Source organism: Rhinatrema bivittatum, chromosome 2 (genome assembly GCF_901001135.1).
Source record: "Rhinatrema bivittatum chromosome 2, aRhiBiv1.1, whole genome shotgun sequence".
Classification (NCBI taxonomy): domain Eukaryota; kingdom Metazoa; phylum Chordata; class Amphibia; order Gymnophiona; family Rhinatrematidae; genus Rhinatrema; species Rhinatrema bivittatum.
This window is the reverse complement of record NC_042616.1, coordinates 40,294,281-40,312,859: the sequence shown is the minus strand read 5'-3', so window position 1 is coordinate 40,312,859 and position 18,579 is coordinate 40,294,281. Positions and strand designations below refer to the sequence as shown.

At 47.3% G+C, this 18,579-nt stretch overlaps 1 protein-coding gene across 2 annotated transcripts in view; it reads right to left on the bottom strand.

Moving 5' to 3' along the window:
- Positions 1–2,065: 2,065 nt before the first annotated feature.
- Positions 2,066–18,579, bottom strand: part of LOC115085914 (gastrula zinc finger protein XlCGF26.1-like) — a 34,982-nt gene continuing 18,468 nt past the window's right edge. For both annotated transcript variants that reach the window (XM_029592452.1, XM_029592453.1), the window contains exon 4: positions 2,066–9,532. In XM_029592452.1, the coding sequence (XP_029448312.1) occupies positions 7,782–9,532 (1,751 nt within the window). In that variant the 3' untranslated portion in view covers positions 2,066–7,781. The remainder of the gene's footprint in view (positions 9,533–18,579) is intronic.

Genomic DNA, 18,579 nt, shown 5'->3' with positions numbered 1-18,579 from the left:
AGTATCCAGGATTCCTTGCAGGGAGAAGCTTACCTCCAAGGCCTTCTTACATTGCTCATACCTCAACCTCTCTGCTACTTCCCTATAAACAGTACTGATGATCTCTTAACATGAACAGCAGCAATAATTGTGCTAGAAAATGTGGGTTCCAGCTCAATTTTATTGATAGGTTGTAAGAGTGATTTGATGGTTCTTTACAGCTCATATTGAAAATAGTTCAATTGATTATCACAAGATAAAATGTAATTAATTTGCGACCCTACTTTTCCAGCAACAGTTCTTCCAAATACTTCAGCCAATTCCTTGCATAATTTGGCTTCTTACTTCTCAGTTTGTCATCTAATCTTCAGCTCCTCCCTATAGGTGATGGTGTATCCTAATTAATTATCAAAATAATCAAAGTCCCAGTTCTCATACCTCTTCAGGAATGTTCACTACCGTCTACTCTTCACTTAGCAGTAGCAAGTTGGCAGCGAATTACGCCTCTCTCCCCTGATGATTCTCACCTGAATCCATCGCAGAAACAGACAATTCTTCTAAAACTCTCTCACCGATAATGAATGCAAGTCCATTTATCCTTGATGAAAAGAAAAAGGGGGCACAATCCAGTGCTGAAGAGCAGGAGGTTGGGGAGTTGAAAAGTACTTTGCATGATAAAAGTTGGTGGAATACCTGCCTTTCACCAAGCTATGAGAAAAATAAATTACAAAAAAGAACATGGAATTGACCATATCAAAATGAGAAAAAATAGTGCAATTAAATTTGCTCAAACACTGCACAAAGGAACATGGGAAATGGGGTGAGGAAAGGTGCAAGACAAAAGATGTGGAAATATAGCAAGGAGAGAGAGGTAAAGAAATGGGAGTAGGATTGCTGGAGCAAGTGAATATGGATGGATGGAGAGAAAGAGAGAGCTTTGGGCTGCTGGGAAGTGAGAGAGCCAGGAAGGATCTAGCAGCATGGTAAGAATAAGGGAGTCAGCTGGAGATCAGTGAGGGGGCAGGGAGGGCCGAGAGAGGGCAATGAAGGATACAGTTAAGTGAATAGCAAGAGCAGGGAGAACCAGCACAAATGGAGGGTTGAAATCTTTCTATGAGAGAATACAGAGACAGAAATGAGATGAGAGAAACAATCAAGGTCAAAAGACAGATGTAGAGACGAAGAGAAGAAACAGAAAATGAAAAGGAGACTTAAAAAAAAATTGGTCAGTCTATAAGGTGCATCTTTATTGTATAGACCCCCTTACTCTTTACCTGATGCAATGGAGGGTGAAGGAGTTACTGGTGCATCTTCCTTGCCCCCCCACCCCACCCCACCTGCAAAGATCAAGCCATGCACAAATAAAAGCACCACCCTAGAACAAGTGACCTTCCCTTACCACAAGCAAAACATGCACCCTAGGACTGACAGGCCTTCCTCCTCAACAGCAGCCAATTCATGCACGGATGCATCTGTGGAGCAACTGACATCCCCACACCTGCACAGAGCCATAAGCAGGCAACTTGGCACCTATGGCAACGTGAAAAAGGGAATCCTCACCCTATACACAACAAATATAATAACATGATAAATGAAATTAGAAGCCTACATGGTGTTAGTGTATTCAGTAAGGGCTAATAGCACATCAAAAACGCGCGTCCAATCCCCCCAAACCTAATAGCGCCCGCAACATGCAAATGCTTGTTGATGGCCCTATTAGGTATTCCTTCGCGATTCAGAAAGCAAAACTGCTTTATTAAGGCGGAGGTCCCGCGGCTTGAAAACCGGACGCTCAATTTTGCCGGCGTCCGGTTTCCAAACCCGTGGCTGTCAGCGGGCTCGAGAACTGACGGCAAAATTGAGCGTCGGCTGTCAAACCCGCTGACAGCCGCCGCTCCTGTCCGAAAAGAGGCGCTAGGGACACGGTAGTGTCCCTAGTGCCTCTTTTTACCACCGGCCCTAATTTAAATATTTTAGGTTACTAATCGCCTGTGCGCTCTCCCGCGAACTTTACTGTATCGGCCTGTATATTACTTGCAGGAAAAATGAAAAAGAGGAAACAGCAGTTCAAGTTTCTCCATTCATTTTTATTGTCATGAGAATAGTAAGTGTGCCATTTAACATTGGTCACTGTGTACAGGAAGCAGGTAAGGCTTTGCATGCTACAGAATTTCCAAACAGCCGCTAGATCAGTATTTACTAATCACAATGATGGTTCCTTGTACAACAGTTTCTCTTTCTGAGAGGTGACCACTCATAGCACATCCAGGTACATTCTGGATCTTCAGGGAAGGCCGTGTCAGAGAGTAAGGAATATGGTAAGTTATGCTGCACCTACCACAATCAAACCTACACGGCACGACTGGGTCTGCTGGCCAGGTGGGAACTGTGGATCAGTGGGGAGGTCTCACAGGTGGCTGGCATTGAGATGTAGCAGAATGTTCTCCAAAGTCTGATACGACTGCCTCCTTAGTACATCCCCTTTTCAGAAAAGGTGCAGACGTGTCAGATGCAGGTTGCGTATGTGATCAAGATCACAAAGCATTTTCTTACAGTTTTTAGCAGTTTCTGGGGGTGAGGCATGGAGTTTGGACCTGTGACATTTAACTGTTGCTTTCACCTTCTACCAGATCTTATTTATGTGGTCTGAGAACTGTGCCAAGTCTGTAGCTGTGTAGAACTTAGCCAAGGCCTTGCGGTCCTCAGCAATTCCACTTTCTTCAGTGATTAGTTCCTGTTCCAGGATGAAGTGCCACATACAGGGTGAGCTGATAATAGCACGCTTAAGCCTGAATTTTAAAAGCGCTGGTGTGGTAAATTCGGGGGTTACATGTGTGGCTGGGCTTCACGCATTTTAGAACGGGCCCAGCCACGCACGTAACCTCTGATACGCGGAGAAGTGCCGGGCTTGCTAAAAGGGGCGGGCCAGGGGGCGTGGTCTGGGCGTGGAGGGGGCCGGCCAGGACGGGGCCATTAGGGTCCTGTCCTGGGGAAGCGCATGCCAGCCGGCTGCCAGCACACGGAAGTTACTTCTGCGCAGAGGACCAGTAAGTATAAAAACAAAAAATAGGGGACAGGTAGGATTAGTTTAAGGGTCGAGGAGGAGAGGGGAAAAGGGAGGCAGGGTAGGTAGAGATATAGGAAAGTTCCCGCCCAGTCCGCCCCTTAAGTGGAGCGGACTGGGAAGGAACTGGGCAAAGGCCCGATCGTGTCACCGCGCGTACTTCATAAAATTTCCCCCGCCCGGATGTTAAAATCCAGCGCGCATGTGCATGCAAATATATTTTTATAACACGCCTGCGCCATCGCGCGCCTGTTACAAAATCATTGCGTCCATGTGCGCACGCCAGGAGTCGTGCGCACGTTCCAAAATCCACCCCTTTAGTGCTCAGGCTTCATGCAGAAAGTGCCCGCTTTGAGAAGGAACTGTGCAAAATGCAGTGCAGCTCGTGTGTGCACCGTTCCATCTGCTCGTTAGCAAGTCTAAATGTGTGCAGGCAGACTTACAGGTACAGTTTCAAAACTCAAAAGTACGCATGTATATGCTCCAGCTCCACCCCTAAAATGCCTCTTTACAGCGCGGGTGCAAATACATCCAGACTCGCTTCTGGGCATGCTTTTATGTGCATGTCCCCAAGCAGGAGCCTGCCATCTATTGTGCAGAGTGGGGCACAGAAGAGCGATGGGCCCCACCACCCACCCAAGCTACACTGCTGAGCCGAGGCCTCCATGGAGCCAATCCAAGACTTCCCAACCTGATGCTTCCTCAGGGCTTCCCCTGGCGCTGACTCCCACAATGTGGCCACGGCAGGACCTGGGGAAGACCCTGAACCTCTCTGCAACCCCCCTTTCCAAAAACAACAACAACAATTTGCCAGGTGAGCTGGGTCCTCCAATCCTTCTCCCCTCCCCCCCCAAAAAAAACCCAAAACCAACATGTGCTGGGGAACCACCCCAGCCACCATTTACCCCCTTCCATGGGGGTCTGGCTAGTAAAAGGAACAGAAAGGATGCCCACCGGCACCGTAGCGAAGTCATTAGAGGGGATGAGTAAAATGAAATGGTCGAGAGAGGGTAAGAAAATCGACATGGAGATGATGGGGAGTTCCTGTGAGAGGAAGGGTCTGCTGAGCGAGAAGGAAGCTGGGAGACTGATGGGGAAGCAACCCAGGGAAGGGGAGACGGAGTGTGAGAGGAGCAGTGGAAGGAAGGGTTGGGGAAGTGAGCTGTGGTGACAGCGAGAGCTGACGGGCGAGAGGTGAGGAAGAAAGAGGGACGAGGTCCAGGCGTGAGAGGACAGAAGGAGCGACGTGATGCTGACGGAAGGCAGAGAAGAGAGAAATGAAGGAAAGATCAGTGATGGGGAGAGGAAGAAGAGAGGAAGTCAGGAGAAAGAAAGAAAAACGGAAAGGAGAACCTGGAAATGGACGGGTGATGTCAAGGCATTGTAGCACCGGTCTCAGGGCCGACTGGCACCATCGGAGGGGCAGGAGGTGAGTGGGCATCTCTCCTGCTCCTTTTACTAACCAGGCAGTTCACCAGGTCTTAGAAGAGCAATGTTAAATGTTTGAGACTGAAGTTGGGCACCTCATCAGAGCTGGGATTTTCATAATCGCGTTTCCGGCTCTTTATTTTTACCTCAGGCCATGCCATAGTTTTGGATGTTGCCTTTTCCATGTTCTGTATGCTGGGCAGCCTTTGTGCTTCTCTGTTGTCCTCTCCAGAATCCTTCTATAAACAGCTTCAGAACTTTTCTGTTTCAGTTTTGGTTGGAGGTGTTTTAACTGCACCAATGTCCTTCCCCTATTCCCTGTGGATCTGTTTTTATTTCTCTCTCAAGGTCTGATTTTGATGTCCCTCCTTTCAGTTTTTCTTCCTTGCTCTGCAGCTTTTGTACTTCTGCTGCTACTTTCAATTTGCCGTTAGTGTAGATGAATATAAGACCATGTTTTGTTTCTGCAGCGTGCTTCAACTTCAGGTTTGGAATTTTTCTCATTACTTTTGGCACTCTCAGTCCTTCAAGATGCTCATCTTCCGGTCACACCTCTGTATGCAATAACTTTTTTTTTTCAGTAATAATTTTTGCTACACAATACTGTTCTCAGTTTATTTCTGAGCCTTGCTAGATGGTCCCTTTATGCACATTAAGGCCTTAATGGTCTTACTGAGCATGCTTCTTACTCAAGGTGTCAGCTTTAAACAATCTTTTCCTCTCCCGGATCTCAGCGTACATATCCAGCTCTGTTGCAGCAATGAAGACACATCAGGCAGGATTTGTGGTGAAGCGTGTCCCCGGGAAGGTCACCCCCTCCTCCTTCCCCGGGGCTCCTTTTATTGTACATAATTCCACAGCATAGCATAGCATGCAGATTTGTCATCACATCATTGGTTCTTTGCAAATACATATATCATTCATTGGCTGTTACAGCGTCATACCATAAATGTCCTTCCTGGCCCTTTGCTGACTACGCGTAAGCTGGCAGGCCGGGAGGGGAAAGGTGATAAACTGGACATTGAAGCAGTTTAAGATGTGTTAAACTAGCTGACTAAGTGTAAGAGGAAGTAGGCAACAGTTTGAGCTCTATTCCTGGTGCAGGCATGTCTGGTGCAAGTAGATTGTCAGACAGATTTCCTGTCTCAGCTAGTGGCAGGCTAAAGCTTACACAATTCTGCTGCCTTCAGTGTAGGCCCGAGAAAGGGGAAGTTGGATGTGTTGATATTAACCCCTGACATACTCTTTCAGGAGCAAAGCTCATAATTCCCACACAGCTCCACAGCACCAGCTTCTCCATCCCCTGCCTTTCCTCTTCCCGGATGGTCTTACATTGCTGTCAGCCTCCGGGGTTGCACCCTTAGCGTTCTCAACCATTGCCTCCTCCAATTGCTCTGATGGTTCCGGCACCTTTCTTCTGGCACTCATCTCTCTCTTTCTCAAAGGTTTTCAGGTGATAGCACTTATATATTTTTTCGCTTTGACTTTTCCAATTAAGAGTTCCTAAATCTGCATCAGCTGCTTTTTTTGCAGCTTTTCTTTGATATTATTCCTCTTCCCCAGTTTTGGGTGGCCTCCCTTGGCGAATCCTCTTGATTTAAATGTAGGATTTCTGGCATAAAAACAACAAAACATCTTTTTATCTTCATGTAGCTGCTTTGATTTGTCTACTGCTGCAGTGGGTCGATGAACAAGATCACCAGGGCCTAGAACGGCACCAGGGATGTTGACTTCACGTGAGGATTCTGCTCTATTGCAACCCTCATCATTAGTCCTAGTGCCAAGACCAAGCGCGAGTACTTTTTTTTATCCAGGTCAACGTGCGGCCAGTGTACATTTTTCTTTTTCCTTCCTTTCTTACTTTGGTAGTAGTGGTTGCCTCGCTGAGATTTGGTCTAAATGTTAAACAATAAGGTCACCACGTGAAAGTACTTAGCAAGACTCCGTGCGAGAAGTATTCGTGTCCCCTGGTCGACCCCACAAGGCCTGCACTGTGCATTCTTTCAAGGGAGTAATGTCTCCAGTTTTGTTAGCTTTGCACTCCTGTGTGGATTCTCTGGTGGCGTATGAGGAATAAATTGTATTAGAAAGGCAGGGTATATTGGGTATGATCCCAGTCTCTCAGATTTTACTGCTAGTGCTCTGCACCGTGCCAGAGAGCGCTTCCTTCTGGAATTCATAGGCAACATAGCAAGGTGCACGCAGAAATTATTTTAAATCGGGCCAGCAGCACCTACTGAAACTGCAACTGTTTCTTTATCTCTTTGCCACACTTTGTTGGCCTTTGATTGCATTCCTGAATACGTGAGGATCTTCTCTCTCCACACATTGTACAGAATAGTAGGGCAATACAGACAGCTCTATTAGAGTTGCCGTTCGTATATTCTTCTCCTTTACCACAATGACCAGCTTTCTTGCACCAAGTCCCAGGTGAGCGCAACGTCTTCATTCTCTGCAGTTCTCTCAGGGTCCCGATTCCAGTGCTCTTATAGTGTTTTCCACAGTTTCCAGAGGATGAGCCCGTGCCTTCTTATTCTGCCTTTCTGTATCCAGGCCTTCTGATATCAGCACGTTACACCCTGGAACAAGATGTGTAACCATTTTCAGTTCTATTTTACAGAATCAGTATTTATCTGTTATACTGTTTGTTTTTTTCTACACTGGCTATGAACCATCTTGTCCATAGCCCTACTGTCCTGTACTGCAATTATCGATCTTTCCTCCTTTTGTTTAAGCTCACCTCTCTTTAGCCACTCCTTTGCGGATTACCTTCTCCCTGAAGCCTTCACCACATTCAGTACATGTAAAGTACTCAGAGGCAGCGTCTCCAAATGGGTTTGCATTGCACTTACAACAGGAATGAATTTTACTCAAACCAGAGTATTCTTTGAAAAATAACAGTACATGATCTGCTTTCTATCTTAAGGGATCCATGTAACTGTAATTTTTCCTCTTCATTTTTCATTAGCATCTTTAACCTGTCTCCTGCTTCAGGAGGATCCATGAACAGGCTCACCATGATCTATAGTTTCGTCAGGCATGTTCTCATCATCTGAAGATCCTGCACAGTCATTACCACTATCGTTAGCCTTAGAACTGAAGCTTAGGGCTTTTTCTTTTTGTTTTCCTCCATACTTCATTAGCAGTGGTCACCTGGCTGAGATTTAGTCTAGATGTTATGCAGTGAGTTCACCATATTAAGGTACTCAGCAAGACTTGGCAAGATACATTTAGTTATGTATTTACCCACTGGATTTATATCCTACCTTTTTGAACAGGTAATTCATTCAAAGTCGGTTACACTATCCAATTATTCTCTCCCCCTCAGACCCAGTCCTGTGTGGATCCCCTGGTGCCTTGTAAGGTGGGCCTTCTGACTGAAGCATTTACCACACTCTGTACATATAAATGGTTTTACTCCTGTGTGAATTCTCTGGTGTTTTGTGAGATATCTCTTCCAGCGGAAGCTTTTAGCGCACACTGTACATGTAAATGGTTTAAAATTTGTGTGGTTTCCCTGATGCTTGGTGAGGTTTGCTTTCTGACTGAAGATTTTACCACACTCTGCACATATAAATAGTTTCATTCCTCTGTGGCTTTTCTGATGCTTGGCAAGGTTTATTTTCTGACTGAAGTTTTTACCACACTCTGTACATATAAATGGTTTCACTCCAGTGTGAATTCTCTGATGTCTTCTGAGGTTATTTTTCTGTCTGAAGCCTTTATCACATTCAGTACATATAAAGGGTTTTACTCCAGTGTGGATTCTCTGGTGTCTTCTGAGATTGCATTTCTGTCTGAATCCTTTTGCACACTCAGTACATGTAAATGGTTTTACACCAGTGTGGATTCTCTGATGTCTTTTCAAGATACTTTTCTGTCTGAAGCCTTTACCACACTCGGTACATGTAAATGGTTTTACTCCTGTGTGGATTCTCTGATGGCTTTCAAGGACTTGCTTCTCCCTGAAGCTTACACCACACTCAGAGCACAAAAATGCTTTCACTTCCGAATGGAGTTTCTGGTGACTTGTAAGGTGTGCATTCAAACGGAATCTCTTTCCACACTCAGAACATGAAAATGGTTTCATGCCTGTGTGGATTCGCTGGTGGTTTATGAGCTGCGTCTGCCAACGGAAGCTTTTACCACATTCAGTACATTTAAATGGTTTGACTCCTCTGTGGATATTCTGGTGCTTTCTGAGGTTTGTTTTCTGATTGAAGAGTTTTCCACACTCAGTGCATGTAAACTGTTTGTCTCCATTTTCGATTTCCTGGTGTTGGGAGAAATCTGCCTCCCTAATGAAGCATTTTTTAGAAGTAGTACAAGAGAATGGTCTTTTATAAGAATGGAATTTTTGTTTTGTGAAGCCTTTCCTCTGACAAAAGATTTTATTACTTGAAATTTGTCTCCCTTCTGAGTGGAATTTTGGGTTTCTTGCAACATTTGCTTTTGGTTTGTAGCTGTTACATGAAAATGTTCTCTCATCAGCGGGGCATTTCTCGAACTGTGCGACATTTGCTTTATTAATGACATTTTTCCCACATTTTTCACTTGTGCACAATCTCTCTCCTTTATTGATTTTCTGGTGTTGTATTCGTTCTTTCTTCCTACTGAAACCTTTCCCACGTTGAGAACATGGTTTATTTCCCGTAATTATTCTCTGTTGCTTCTGTTCTCCTTTCTGACTGCAGGTGTTCCCACAGTCTGCACATATAGATGGTTTCTCTTCAGTGTGCAATCTCTGCTCTGATTTCAAAATCACAGTCTCCCTGAGGAGTATCCGACATACATCACATGAACATCTTTGCTGTTTTGTTGTCAGATTTATTTGCCCTTCTGCGTGTAAATTACCAGTTTTTTGCTCACACCGAGCCGAGTTTCCTGTTGAATTTCTTTGCTTCTTTTCTGGGAGGCATTGATTTCTGCAATTTTTCACCCAGTAGGGACAGGAAGAAGTATCCCCTTCATCTCTCTCAGATAACATCTGCTTCCCTTCCAGATTCTCATTAAGCTCCCAGTGATGTCTCCTGGTATAATATTTTCTACGATTACCTTTATCTAGATAGAAAAAAATGGAAAACATTGGGTATTATTGTAAAAGAAGGGCAGATTAATGAAATCAGTAAACAAGAGCATTTGCTTTTTTTTTTTTCTTCTTGTGTTTCTGCTGTTTTCCCAAAAAGGTTCAGTATGAAAGTTTTATAGGTATCCTGTCTTAATATGGCCCAGCAGCACAGTGTCATGTCATGTTATGTTGCATCTGTCAGAAACCCCCCCCCCCCCCCCCCCCCCAATATTTGTCCATCCTGTACCTGCCACTGGCAATTGCAGAGGACAGTTTTCAAAGCTATTTGTGCATGTCAACAGTAATTTACCTGCACAGCAGACCAGAGAAAGCCATTGCTATCCCTGGGAGTAACACTAGGGGGTCCATATTCAGTAAGTCAGTTAATGGACAAGTTATCTGGACAAAGTCAGCTGGATAACTTGTCCCAGATCTTCAGCGGGAAGAAAGCGCCCTGCTGAATACAACCAGCCTAAAGCTATCCGGCTAAGTAGCGCTGTCATTACCTTAACAAAATAAAAATACAAAACCAGAGGGTGGCCAGTCTCCTCCCTCCCCCCACCCAAAGTGGGGCACTGAAGCCATAGTCTCCTACCCCCAGCCCTCCTCTCCCCAAAACCTTTCTAAAACTTGAGGACAATGCCAGGCCCCATTCCCCGGTCGTGATCAGCTGTCTCCCTTGCCTTCCCCCCCTCACCCACCCACACAATGAAGAATACTGGCAGCCTGGCCCATCCCCCATCCCCCACCCTCCCCATTCCGGCCAATACCTGTTTTAATCAGTGCCGGGAGCGAAGGACCCTAATCAGCAGGCTAGAATTTAGCCAGATAAGGGCCGAACAGAGCCATGTAAGCCATTTAGACGGATGATTATTATGTTATCGATCTAAATGGCTTTTGAAAAGGAAGCTCATTGTTTATTTGTAACCAGATTATATTTCTTGGCGTAAGTAATCCCCTGAAGCAGGCATCTAGCCAAAACATGGCCATGCTGACGTCATTTTTAAAGTCTTTTATATTTTGAAGTTATTTGGGTAACACATTATTAAATATACATAGAAGAGCTGGGGGGGGTGGCCTGGCAATGAGACTGCCAGCAGCAGCAGCAGCACCTCCACAGGCCCGTGGATGCCATGTCCTCCCGCGGGCTGGCAGGAACGATGTTACGGGTGCAGGCTGAAACGCTCGCCCTGCCAAGGGACGCGATGGAGGGGGCTGGCAATGCTTTAGCATGGACTCCAGGGAGATGTGGGCCCAGGGCAAATCAGCCTATGTAAGGCAAAATAATCCAGTCACAGGATTAACCATCCCATTTCTTCCTCTTCCACCCCAGAAACCTTCCCCACTCTCCTTTTTCCATGGCACTGTCTTGCATTCTCTCCCCTTCCCCCCCCCCCCTCCCTCTCACCACTACTCCCACCATTCGCACAAATCATCCCCCCCTCTCTCTCTCCTCCCCCAGCATTTAAACGTCTCAAAGATACGGTGAGAAGCTGTTTGAGCTCCCAGACAGTAAGCACCGTACAGTTCTGAGGAGATGCCAGGTTAGGTACTGTGGGCCATCCTGGAGAGAGGAGATGCCACTTCTTTATACACTGGTTTGGTCTAGAGACCGATGACTGGACCGAGAACGGGCGAATCACATCCCAAAGGTGGGGAAAGAGGGTGAGAGGTAGAATATTTTATTCTCAGTTTACAAAAAGTCCAGAGATTGCTTTTCAGTTTTGTTTTTTTTTTTTTTGGGGGGGGGGGGGTTCAAAATACTCTTGTAACTATAACTGAAACAACTTTGCCTTCAAAATGAGAGTATTCTGCTCTTAACAAGTGCAACACCACAAGATGAATGAACTCGGGGTTGTGTATTATTGTAATAATGTGTTAGGATGGGCTTGTTGAAAAGATGATGCTTACACCTTTGGTTTTAATCGCATGTGAACGCATAGTTTTGGGGATGTGACACCTGAAAATGAATTTTGAAGATGGAAGACTTAATTACACAAGTATTTTTGACACATAAGCACTCCTAAGTGTTTGTGGGTGATGATTAGAAATGAACATCCCCAAGTCTGTGATATCATCCAGAGCAGAGATTCCCCAACCAGAGTGCCATGCCCCACTGGTGGGGCCTTCAGACCTGATCGGGTGTGCCAGGGAAACGTCATCTCTGTCCACGCCTGGACTCTGCTCCCAGCACCGTGGGCCACCCAGCAGGGGCTTTAAATGCGCAGCAGCCTCTTTCTGAGAAGGTGAGCAATCATGCATGCGTCTTCTTCCTTCCTTCAGCATTAACCCTGGAGTGGGATGATGAGTGCACGGACAGCTGGGCCCCGCTTTGCTCAGCACACACAGCAGCTCCTCTTTTTTTTTTTCCCCCCCCAAGCTGAGCCTCCTTTTTAAGTTCTTCCAGCTTCTGTCTTACTCCCAGGCTAAATGAGATGGAGAGCATAACCCCGAGCAATGGACGATGCGCACTCTGAGAGTTGGTAGCAGCAGCCAAGACAACTAAGCACCTCTCCTACGTCTCCCTTCTCCTGCACTTGTCTATAGAGGATAAATATTGGGGGAGATGAGAATGGGGTTAAATACTGGGGAGATCATGAGAAGGGGAGGTGAATGCAGTACCCTCCCCATCTCCCTGAAATCAGCAATGCAAACCTGGGCTACCTGAGGTGATGACAGAGAACCAGGGTATGAGGGGGGTGTGTGTCTGTGTCTGTGTGTAAGTGAGAGACAACCAGAGGTAATGATGAAAGTGGAGGAGGTATGAGGGGGTGTGTGTCTGTGTGTAAGTGAGAGACAACCAGAGGTAACGATGAAAGTGGAGGAGGTATGAGGGGGGTGTGTGTGTCTGTGTCTGTGTGTAAGTGAGAGACAACCAGAGGTAATGATGAAAGTGGAGGAGGTATGAGGGGGGTGTGTGTCTGTGTGTAAGTGAGAGACAACCAGAGGTAATGATGAAAGTGGAGGAGGTATGAGGGGGGTGTGTGTGTCTGTGTGTAAGTGAGAGACAACCAGAGGTAATGATGAAAGTGGAGGAGGTATGAGGGGGTGTGTGTGTCTGTGTGTAAGTGAGAGACAACCAGAGGTAATGATGAAAGTGGAGGAGGTATGAGGGGTGTCGTGTGTCTGTGTGTAAGTGAGAGACAACCAGAGGTAATGATGAAAGTGGAGGAGGTATGAGGGGGGTGTGTGTCTGTGTGTAAGTGAGAGACAACCAGAGGTAATGATGAAAGTGGAGGAGGTATGAGGGGGGTGTGTGTGTCTGTGTCTGTGTGTGAGAGACAACCAGAGGTAATGATGAAAGTGGAGGAGGTATGAGGGGGGTGTGTGTGTCTGTGTCTGTGTGTGAGAGACAACCAGAGGTAATGATGAAAGTGGAGGAGGTATGAGGGGGGTGTGTGTGTCTGTGTCTGTGTGTGAGAGACAACCAGAGGTAACGATGAAAGTGGAGGAGGTATGAGGGGGTGTGTGTGTCTGTGTCTGTGTGTGAGAGACAACCAGAGGTAATGATGAAAGTGGAGGAGGTATGAGGGGGGGTGTCTGTGTCTGTGTGTGAGAGACAACCAGAGGTAATGATGAAAGTGGAGGAGGTATGAGGGGTGTGTGTGTCTGTGTCTGTGTGTGAGAGACAACCAGAGGTAATGATGAAAGTGGAGGAGGTATGAGGGGGTGTGGGTGTCTGTGTCTGTGTGTGAGAGACAACCAGAGGTAATGATGAAAGTGGAGGAGGTATGAGGGGGTGTGTGTGTCTGTGTGTAAGTGAGAGACAACCAGAGGTAATGATGAAAGTGGAGGAGGTATGAGGGGGGGGTGTGTGTGTCTGTGTGTAAGTGAGAGACAACCAGAGGTAATGATGAAAGTGGAGGAGGTATGAGGGGGGTGTGTGTGTCTGTGTCTGTGTGTAAGTGAGAGACAACCAGAGGGTAATGATGAAAGTGGAGGAGGTATGAGGGGTGTGTGTGTCTGTGTCTGTGTGTAAGTGAGAGACAACCAGAGGTAACGATGAAAGTGGAGGAGGTATGAGGGGGTGTGTGTGTCTGTGTGTAAGTGAGAGACAACCAGAGGTAATGATGAAAGTGGAGGAGGTATGAGGGGTGGGTGTGTCTGTGTGTAAGTGAGAGACAACCAGAGGTAATGATGAAAGTGGAGGAGGTATGAGGGGGGTGTGTGTGTCTGTGTGTAAGTGAGAGACAACCAGAGGTAATGATGAAAGTGGAGGAGGTATGAGGGGGGGTGTGTGTGTCTGTGTCTGTGTGTGAGAGACAACCAGAGGTAATGATGAAAGTGGAGGAGGTATGAGGGGGGGTGTGTGTGTCTGTGTGTAAGTGAGAGACAACCAGAGGTAACGATGAAAGTGGAGGAGGTATGAGGGGTGTGTGTGTCTGTGTGTAAGTGAGAGACAACCAGAGGTAATGATGAAAGTGGAGGAGGTATGAGGGGTGTGTGTCTGTCTGTGTGTGAGAGACAACCAGAGGTAATGATGAAAGTGGAGGAGGTATGAGGGGGTGTGTGTGTCTGTGTGTAAGTGAGAGACAACCAGAGGTAAGATGAAAGTGGAGGAGGTATGAGGGGTGTGTGTGTCTGTGTGTAAGTGAGAGACAACCAGAGGTAATGATGAAAGTGGAGGAGGTATGAGGGGGTGTGTGTGTCTGTGTGTAAGTGAGAGACAACCAGAGGTAATGATGAAAGTGGAGGAGGTATGAGGGGTGTGTGTGTCTGTGTCTGTGTGTAAGTGAGAGACAACCAGAGGTAATGATGAAAGTGGAGGAGGTATGAGGGGGGTGTGTGTGTGTGTGTGTGTGTGTGTGAAGTGAGAGACAACCAGATTATGAAAGTGGAGGTATGAGGGTGTGTGTGTCTGTGTGTAAGTGAGAGACAACCAGAGGTAACGATGAAAGTGGAGGAGGTATGAGGGGGGTGTGTGTGTCTGTGTGTAAGTGAGAGACAACCAGAGGTAATGATGAAAGTGGAGGAGGTATGAGGGGGGGTGTGTGTGTCTGTGTGTAAGTGAGAGACAACCAGAGGTAACGATGAAAGTGGAGGAGGTATGAGGGGGTGTGTGTGTGTCTGTGTGTAAGTGAGAGACAACCAGAGGTAATGATGAAAGTGGAGGAGGTATGAGGGGGGTGTGTGTGTCTGTGTGTAAGTGAGAGACAACCAGAGGTATATGACAGTGGAGGAGGTATGAGGGGGGTGTGTGTGTTCTGTGTGTAAGTGAGAAGACAACCAGAGGTAACGATGAAAGTGGAGGAGGTATGAGGGGGGTGTGTGGTTGTCTGTGTGTAAGTGAGAGACAACCAGAGGTAATGATGAAAGTGGAGGAGGTATGAGGGGGGTGTGTGTGTCTGTGTGTAAGTGAGAGACAACCAGAGGTAAAGATGAAAGTGGAGGAGGTATGAGGGGGTGTGTGTCTGTGTGTAAGTGAGAGACAACCAGAGGTAACGATGAAAGTGGAGGAGGTATGAGGGGGTGTGTGTGTCTGTGTGTAAGTGAGAGACAACCAGAGGTAATGATGAAAGTGGAGGAGGTATGAGGGGTGTGTGTGTCTGTGTGTAAGTGAGAGACAACCAGAGGTAATGATGAAAGTGGAGGAGGTATGAGGGGTGTGTGTGTCTGTGTGTAAGTGAGAGACAACCAGAGGTAACGATGAAAGTGGAGGAGGTATGAGGGGGGTGTGTGTGTCTGTGTGTAAGTGAGAGACAACCAGAGGTAATGATGAAAGTGGAGGAGGTATGAGGGGTGTGTGTGTCTGTGTGTAAGTGAGAGACAACCAGAGGTAACGATGAAAGTGGAGGAGGTATGAGGGGTGTGTGTGTCTGTGTGTAAGTGAGAGACAACCAGAGGTAACGATGAAAGTGGAGGAGGTATGAGGGGGGTGTGTGTCTGTGTGTAAGTGAGAGACAACCAGAGGTAATGATGAAAGTGGAGGAGGTATGAGGGGGTGTGTGTCTGTGTGTAAGTGAGAGACAACCAGAGGTAATGATGAAAGTGGAGGAGGTATGAGGGGGTGTGTGTCTGTGTGTAAGTGAGAGACAACCAGAGGTAATGAGGAAAGTGGAGGAGGTATGAGGGGGGGTGTGTGTCTGTGTGTAAGTGAGAGACAACCAGAGGTAATGATGAAAGTGGAGGAGGTATGAGGGGGGTGTGTGTGTGTGTAAGTGACAGACAACCAGAGGTAACGAGGAAAGTGGAGGAGGTATGAGGGGTGTGTGTGTCTGTGTGTAAGTGAGAGACAACCAGAGGTAACGATAAAAGTGGAGGAGGTATGAGGGGGGTGTGTGTGTCTGTGTGTAAGTGAGAGACAACCAGAGGTAATGATGAAAGTGGAGGAGGTATGAGGGGGGTGTGTGTGTCTGTGTGTAAGTGAGAGACAACCAGAGGTAATGATGAAAGTGGAGGAGGTATGAGGGGGGGTGTGTGTGTCTGTGTGTAAGTGAGAGACAACCAGAGGTAATGATGAAAGTGGAGGAGGTATGAGGGGGGTGTGTGTCTGTGTGTAAGTGAGAGACAACCAGAGGTAACGAGGAAAGTGGAGGAGGTATGAGGGGGGTGTGTGTGTCTGTGTCTGTGTGTAAGTGAGAGACAACCAGAGGTAATGATGAAAAGTGGAGGAGGTATGAGGGGGGTGTGTGTGTCTGTGTCTGTGTGTAAGTGAGAGACAACCAGAGGTAATGATGAAAGTGGAGGAGGTATGAGGGGGGTGTGTGTGTCTGTGTGTAAGTGAGAGACAACCAGAGGTAATGATGAAAGTGGAGGAGGTATGAGGGGGGTGTGTGTCTGTGGTGTAAGTGAGAGACAACCAGAGGGTAATGATGAAAGTGGAGGAGGTATGAGGGGGGTGTGTGTGTCTGTGTGTGAGAGACAACCAGAGGTAATGATGAAAGTGGAGGAGGTATGAGGGGGGTGTGTGTGTCTGTGTCTGTGTGTAAGTGAGAGACAACCAGAGGTAACGATGAAAGTGGAGGAGGTATGAGGGGGGTGTGTGTGTCTGTGTCTGTGTGTGAGAGACAACCAGAGGTAATGATGAAAGTGGAGGAGGTATGAGGGGTGTGTGTGTCTGTGTGTAAGTGAGAGACAACCAGAGGTAATGATGAAAGTGGAGGAGGTATGAGGGGGGTGTGTGTGTCTGTGTCTGTGTGTGAGAGACAACCAGAGGTAATGATGAAAGTGGAGGAGGTATGAGGGGTGTGTGTGTCTGTGTGTAAGTGAGAGACAACCAGAGGTAATGATGAAAGTGGAGGAGGTATGAGGGGGGGGTGTGTATGTAAGTGAGAGACAACCAGAGGTAATGATGAAAGTGGAGGAGGTATGAGGGGGGTGTGTGTGTCTGTGTCTGTGTGTGAGAGACAACCAGAGGTAATGATGAAAGTGGAGGAGGTATGAGGGGGGTGTGTGTGTCTGTGTCTGTGTGTAAGTGAGAGACAACCAGAGGTAACGATGAAAGTGGAGGAGGTATGAGGGGGGTGTGTGTGTCTGTGTGTGAGAGACAACCAGAGGTAACGATGAAAGTGGAGGAGGTATGAGGGGGTGTGTGTCTGTGTGTAAGTGAGAGACAACCAGAGGTAACGATGAAAGTGGAGGAGGTATGAGGGGGGGGGTGTGTATGTAAGTGAGAGACAACCAGAGGTAATGATGAAAGTGGAGGAGGTATGAGGGGGGTGTGTGTCTGTGTCTGTGTGTGAGAGACAACCAGAGGTAACGATGAAAGTGGAGGAGGTATGAGGGGTGTGTGTCTGTGTGTAAGTGAGAGACAACCAGAGGTAACGATGAAAGTGGAGGAGGTATGAGGGGGTGTGTCTGTGTGTAAGTGAGAGACAACCAGAGGTAACGAGGAAAGTGGAGGAGGTATGAGGGGGGTGTGTGTGTCTGTGTCTGTGTGTGAGAGACAACCAGAGGTAACGAGGAAAGTGGAGGAGGTATGAGGGGGGTGTGTGTGTCTGTGTCTGTGTGTGAGAGACAACCAGAGGTAATGATGAAAGTGGAGGAGGTATGAGGGGGGTGTGTGTGTCTGTGTCTGTGTGTGAGAGACAACCAGAGGTAACGAGGAAAGTGGAGGAGGTATGAGGGGGGTGTGTGTGTCTGTGTCTGTGTGTGAGAGACAACCAGAGGTAATGATGAAAGTGGAGGAGGTATGAGGGGTGTGTCTGTGTGTGAGAGACAACCAGAGGTAACGATGAAAGTGGAGGAGGTATGAGGGGGGTGTGTGTGTCTGTGTCTGTGTGTGAGAGACAACCAGAGGTAATGATGAAAGTGGAGGAGATATGAGGGGGGGTGTGTGTGTCTGTGTCTGTGTGTGAGAGACAACCAGAGGTAATGATGAAAGTGGAGGAGGTATGAGGGGGGTGTGTGTGTCTGTGTCTGTGTGTGAGAGACAACCAGAGGTAATGATGAAAGTGGAGGAGGTATGAGGGGTGTGTGTGTCTGTGTGTAAGTGAGAGACAACCAGAGGTAACGATGAAAGTGGAGGAGGTATGAGGGGTGTGTCTGTGTGTAAGTGAGAGACAACCAGAGGTAACGAGGAAAGTGGAGGAGGTATGAGGGGGTGTGTGTGTCTGTGTCTGTGTGTGAGAGACAACCAGAGGTAATGATGAAAGTGGAGGAGGTATGAGGGGGGGTGTGTGTGTCTGTGTCTGTGTGTGAGAGACAACCAGAGGTAATGATGAAAGTGGAGGAGGTATGAGGGGTGTGTCTGTGTGTGAGAGACAACCAGAGGTAACGATGAAAGTGGAGGAGGTATGAGGGGGGTGTGTGTGTCTGTGTCTGTGTGTGAGAGACAACCAGAGGTAATGATGAAAGTGGAGGAGGTATGAGGGGGGTGTGTGTGTCTGTGTCTGTGTGTGAGAGACAACCAGAGGTAATGATGAAAGTGGAGGAGGTATGAGGGGGGTGTGTGTGTCTGTGTGTGAGAGACAACCAGAGGTAATGATGAAAGTGGAGGAGGTATGAGGGGGGTGTGTGTGTCTGTGTCTGTGTGTGAGAGACAACCAGAGGTAATGATGAAAGTGGAGGAGGTATGAGGGGTGTGTCTGTGTGTGAGAGA